The sequence below is a fragment of the Euprymna scolopes genome, chromosome 5 (assembly GCF_053919585.1).
Source record: "Euprymna scolopes isolate OS-2025 chromosome 5, ASM5391958v1, whole genome shotgun sequence".
NCBI lineage: Eukaryota > Metazoa > Mollusca > Cephalopoda > Sepiida > Sepiolidae > Euprymna > Euprymna scolopes.
The window spans coordinates 27,346,634-27,352,633 of record NC_136486.1 but is presented as its reverse complement, the minus strand read 5'-3'; the positions used below and the strand labels follow the sequence as shown (position 1 = coordinate 27,352,633).

The 6,000-nt window shown below is 32.8% G+C and overlaps 1 protein-coding gene across 1 annotated transcript in view; it reads right to left on the bottom strand.

Moving 5' to 3' along the window:
• LOC145276749 (fatty acid-binding protein-like) overlaps positions 1 to 6,000 on the bottom strand; it is a 100,904-nt gene that overhangs the window by 207 nt on the left and 94,697 nt on the right. The window contains exon 4 of the mRNA XM_080127985.1: positions 1 to 301. This exon is cut by the window's left edge and continues 207 nt beyond it. Coding sequence (XP_079984111.1) covers positions 251 to 301 — 51 coding nt within the window. The 3' untranslated portion in view covers positions 1 to 250. The remainder of the gene's footprint in view (positions 302 to 6,000) is intronic.

Here is a 6,000-nt window from a genome sequence, read left to right as displayed (position 1 = left end):
GTCGTTGAGACGAAAGCACTGTAAAGGGAAAGAAAATGAAAACAAATTCAAAGCTAGGCTGAATTTACTAGCAAAGTTTTCGTATATTAGACTTTACACAGCCACGAGACTACATTTAACACTTACAAGCCGTCAGGGATTAATGACGTGTTTTTTTTTTTTTTGTTTTGTTTTTGTTTTTTCGCGAAAGGGATTCTGGGTAGAGATTGTCCTGCTAGGAAGAGAAAAAAGCGTCCAATTGGAGTGGAACTTATACTTTTCTGTATTTGGCCGTAAATGTAACTCCTTTGCAAGTAGTAATCTGAAAAATATAAGTAAAACATCTGTTATAGTTACTGTCAACGTAACTGCAACATATGAAAAATAATGTTATTTTTTATTTATTTATTTTTTACATAGGCGTCACCACTTATCAAAGCCCGGAGGCCACTCGAGGATAAAGGTTATTGAGTATAAAGTAATCAATAGGATAATAAGACAATCAAGTTGTAGTCAGCTGGGAAGCAGGCAGACGGAACAGAGTTCCACAGGTGTGCACTTCCAAGAAAGAAGCTTTGTTCATGGAATCTGCGTTTTGATTTAGCCACAGATAAAGAGTGGGGAAAATTATTGACAATGGTTTCAGCTAGACGGGTGTTTTTCATGAAAGATTGGCGAGGGGTGACCAGAGATTGGAGCTCAGACGAGCCATGGAATTAACGATAAAACACCCTAGCAAAAAGGGTGTGTAGATGAAGATGTTTAAGTGGCGCCCTAAAACAAAGGGAGAGGGATAAAAGTGGAAGTAAGAGAAAAGACGTGACTTCTGGCGTATATGGTTTTGACCTCTTTTGTGGCTAACAAGAATAGCAAGCGGAAGCGAAAACTTAGCCATTTCTGGGCACCGACAAAGGTGGGAACGATCGCGTAAAATGTAGTTGAATGTAGCGAGACAAACAATATATACGTTACCCATTTGTTTTAAATACATCTTTATAAACTAAATAATAAGTCTTATCATGGTATTACCAGCAGACGCAGAGGTAGTCTGAGTTGCAATACGGTAAGACATAGCGTATTAAAATCTAAGCAAAATAAAAATTTTCGGCACAGGAGAACTTTTTTGGTTTCACAGCGCACATCAGAAGGGAAGACAATTCAAGAATTCCCTGAACATTTCAAAATGTAAACAACAATAAAACAATACAAAATAAAACATTAATTATCCGAACTATTTTTTTACATATTTATTGAACTATTTTTTTTTACATATTTATTGAATTATTTTTTTTACATATTTATTGAATTAATTTTTTACAAATTTATTTAATTATTTTTTTTACATGTTTATTAAATTATTTTTACATATTTATTGAATTATTTTTATATATTTATTGAATTATTTTTACATATTTATTGAATTATTTTTTTACATATTTATTGAATTATTTTTTTACATATTTATTAAATTATTTTTTTACATATTTATTAAATTATTTTTTTACATATGTATTGAATTTTTTTTTACATATATATTGAATTATTTTTTACATATATATTGAATTATTTTTTACAAATTTATTGAATTATTTTTTCATATTTATTAAATTATTATTTTACATATTTATGAAATTATTTTTATACATTTATTAAATTACTTTTTTTTACATATTCATTGAATTGTTTTTTCATATTTATTGAATTATTTTTTTACATATTTATTGAATTATTTATTTTACATATTTATTGAATTATTTTTTACAAATTTATTGAATTATTTTTTTACAAATTTATTGAATTATTTTTTTTACATATTTATTGAATTATTTTTTTGCCAAATCCATTGAATTACTTTGTTACATATTTATTAAATTATTTTTTCTTACATATTTATTGAATTATTTTTTACATATTTATTGAATTATTTTTTACATATTTATTGAATTATTTTTTACAAATTTATTGAATTATTTTTTTTACATATTTATTGAATTATTTTTTGATATATTTATTGGATTATTTTTTTACATGTTTATTAAATTATTTTTTTTAAATATTTATGAAATTATTTTTTTACATATTTATTGAATTATTTTTTACAAATTTATTGAATTATTTTTACAAAATTATTGAATTATTTTTTATATATTAATTGAATTTTTTTTACATATTTATTGAATTATCTTTTTTTGCATATTTATTGAATTTTTTTTACGTATTTATTGAATTATTTTCCATATTTATTGAATTATTTTTTTTACATATTTATTGAATTTTTTTTGTTTTACATATTTATTGAATTATTTTTTTACATATTTATTTAATTAAAATAACATTAAAAAATCTAATAAGATGTGGATTTTTTTAAAATATGGGATTTTATTTCTTGTGATTTTTAGAAAGTTTTGTGTTTAAATATTTATTAAATTAAAATAAAATAAAATAAATCCTAATGACATGGGTATGTTTTTTTTTGTTTTTTTTTTTTCAATTTTTCAAATTTCGTAACAAAATAAAAATTCTGAAATATTTTTAAGAAATAAAATATAAATAATAATTAAAATATTATTAGAATGCATTTGACCTTTACCTTTACAGTGGAAAAATTACATTGCCTCCACTTCTTCAAACTGAACCCAAAATTTTCTCCTATGACAGTAGTGTTAAAAATAACAATCTGTTTGAATTTGTCTCCCTTGGACCGTGTGAAATGCTGCTCATAGTTATTTCCCTTTAACTACATTTCTGACTTACGTTGTAATGACGTGACTTCTTATTGTTTGTTTGTTATATAAGCAAGTTTTGATTTGTGTGTACAATCCAGTCTCAACATTTACGTTCACACGTTTCTCGGCGTCTACATGCGTTAACATAGAAAGCCTGGTTACGTGTCTTCATTTTTTTTTTTATCCTTTTGTCGTCAGCTTTCAGACACAAAGTGAACAGTTTACTTTATACAAGGTATGTCATTTTGAATTGATTGACTTTAAGAATAATCAACAAATAGTGCGCAAGTACTGAATTAAAAAACAACAAACTTTTATTCGCCTTAAACAAGAACTATTGTCACCGAGACGTAAGGGGATACTATGATTAGAAACTATCATAAGCTTAAAAAGTTGTGGAGCAAGATGTTTCTTTCAGTCGAGAAAACAAAGAGCAGGAAGGGTTTTTTTTTTTTACACGGTGGTCACCACTTATCAAGGCCCGGAAGCCACTCAGTGATAACGGTTATTGCGTGTACAGTACGTTAGTGTGGAGATTTAATGAAGTGTTTACTTAAGGGGGCGGTTCATTAGGAATTTGTTAACGTTGGACTTGAAGACATCCAAATTGTAGTCAGGCGGGAAACAGGCAAACAGAAAAGAGTTCCACAGGCGTGCACTTCTAAGAAAGAAGCTTTGTTCATGGAATCTACGTTTTGATTTAGGTACATATAAAGAGTGGGGAAAATATTTCACAGTGGATTCAGCTAGACAGGTGTTTTTCGTGAAAGATTGGCGAGGGGGGACCAGAGATTGGAGTTCAGACGAGCATCTGCCATGGAAATAACGATAAAATAAGGATAGGCTCGCAACGTCTCTTCTGTGGGAGAAAGGTTGCAGGGTAGAGAAAAGGGCATCTCCCACTAAGCCATGAAGTCTATTTTGTACTCTGTCAAGGCAGGATAGGCTGTTTTTAGCAGATCCCGCCCAGATGTGACAGCAGTACTCCATCTTTGGACGTACTTGGTTCTTGTATAGATAGAGAATTGCATCATTAGTGAGATATCTTCTGGAACGGTAGAAGGATCCCACCATCTTTCCAGCGACCTTGGCAACAGACTTGATGTACGTGTTCCATTTCAGATCAGGAGTAAAGGACAAACCCAGAATCTTGTCAAAACATGGGGCTTCTCCTAGACGAGAGCCATCCATTTCAATTGATGCCAGATGGGGATCAGAGCGTTGATGATGTAAAGATAGAAGCTTGGTTTTAGATGCATTAAAGGTAACCAGCCACGTCTTCCCCCACTGAACCACGCGCTCGAGATCAGAGGAGAGAGAATCAGAGAGAACTTTGTCATTTACAGCCTTTGATGTGTTGCCGTAGATGGTCATGTCATCAGCATAGATGCCAACGAAGAGGTATTACAATTGCATGCCGGACGAGAAAAGAAGTTACCGACATTTGAAGGGTAGGATTCTGTTGCTAGTTGAAATAGTCGGGATTAGTGATTAGTTATCAAAATTGTTGCCAGATTTCATCGACTAGTTTTGTTTGTCCATCATAGATTTGCAGTTGACTACAATTTGGTCGTCTTCAAGTCCGACGTAAACAAGTTCTTTATGAACGTCCCCTTAAGTAATTCAACTTACCAAATTTTCATTACTAATGATTACTACGATATTATCCCATTGACTATTGTACACCCATTAACCCTTATCCTCGCGTAGTAATACATGGGCGATTAGCACATCTCTGTACGTATTCAACTTTCATTTTTTGCCCAAAGTTAGATTGTGTGCCAAAAATAAAGTTCAAGTCGAGACGTCAATATAGACCAGTGGTTCTCAACCTTTTTATACTCATGGACCCCTTTTCTCTTCTTTTTATCTTGGTGGACCCCTTCATAACTATTGGTCATAAGACAATCTTCTATTTTTCACTAATTTTGAGGTTTTAATAACCAAAGAAATATTATATAATTAAGCTTTGTTTTTAAATGAAAACTAATTTAATGCAAATAAGGTATTCTACAACAACTATAATAATTATGATAATAATGATAATAAGTAATAATAATAATTCTGTGGACCCCCCAGAAATATTCCATGGACCCGTAGGGTTCCTGTGGACCCCGGTTGAGAACCCCTGATGTAGACTGACTTGCCACATCTTCTTGCATCTCATCATTTTCTTGAGAATTGGCTTTTCAAATCACAATTTCCAGCCTTTGTGTCACATCTTCCGTTATGGGAGATATAAAAAAAATACCCGTTCCTGAAGCCCACAGCAAAACTGTTTATGTTTTCTTTGCACAAACTGATTCACATCGGGATATCACCGACTTAAGGCTGAATATGTTTAGGGAAATGCTTGTTTGCACATCTATAAAATAAATAAGTGATAGCCGAACACGAAGCACGGAATGAAAAACAAAACCTCTTTTAAAACAAAACAACAAAAGGATTTATTTGGGCAGCAAAATGTTGGATTGTGTAAGAATGTAAAAAGAAGGGAGTAGAAAGTTCTTTGAATGTATCGGACAGGCAGCAATCATTTGTGGAGTCCCAGCTCGGCAGCAGTTATCTTCAGTGAAAATCGTCTATACTGGAGTGTCCAGTGGACAGGGACGAGAGAGAGAGAGAGAGAGAGAGAGAGAGAGAGAGAGAGAGAGAGAAAGAGAGAGGGTAGGAGGAGGAGGAGGAGGAGGAGGAGGAGTCTATCTTCGCTGCTTGTCGGGTTCTCTCTGTTAGCTGGCTGACTGAGGTTCACACTTTATGGAACAGATGGAATCACTGTGCCCTGCTAGCTGGTTGGTCAGTTTATGGCCGAACCTCTTGGCGGGGAAAGGCATTGACTCGCGAGAGAAAATAAATGTTTTATTTTATTTGTAACTGCTACGTATGTGACGTCAATTCACTGTCTGGGCCCTTCCTTTTTAAGCTGTCAGACATTTACAGTGTTCATATTTGTAGCGGCATGAGCAATTAGAGACGACCACAGCAGTAGTAACAGCTCGCGGTTTACGATTTTGAATTTGTGTTTGGTTTATAAGTTGATTAATGCAAGTTCCAATTTTCTTCTGGCTTGTCCAATCAGAGTCCATGCGAGCTGAGCACGTGATGGAAGTTGATAAAGAAGGATCCACACATTCTCTCTTTTCTGTCTGAGGGACAAACATGGGCTGACTCATCCCTCGGCACTTTTTAAACCCCGATCTTCCTTCTTGGAGCGCAAAATCCTCCAGGCTGTCTAGCTCTGAGGTTTAACAAGAAGTACCATGGACTCAATACGTCTATTATAACCGAACACATG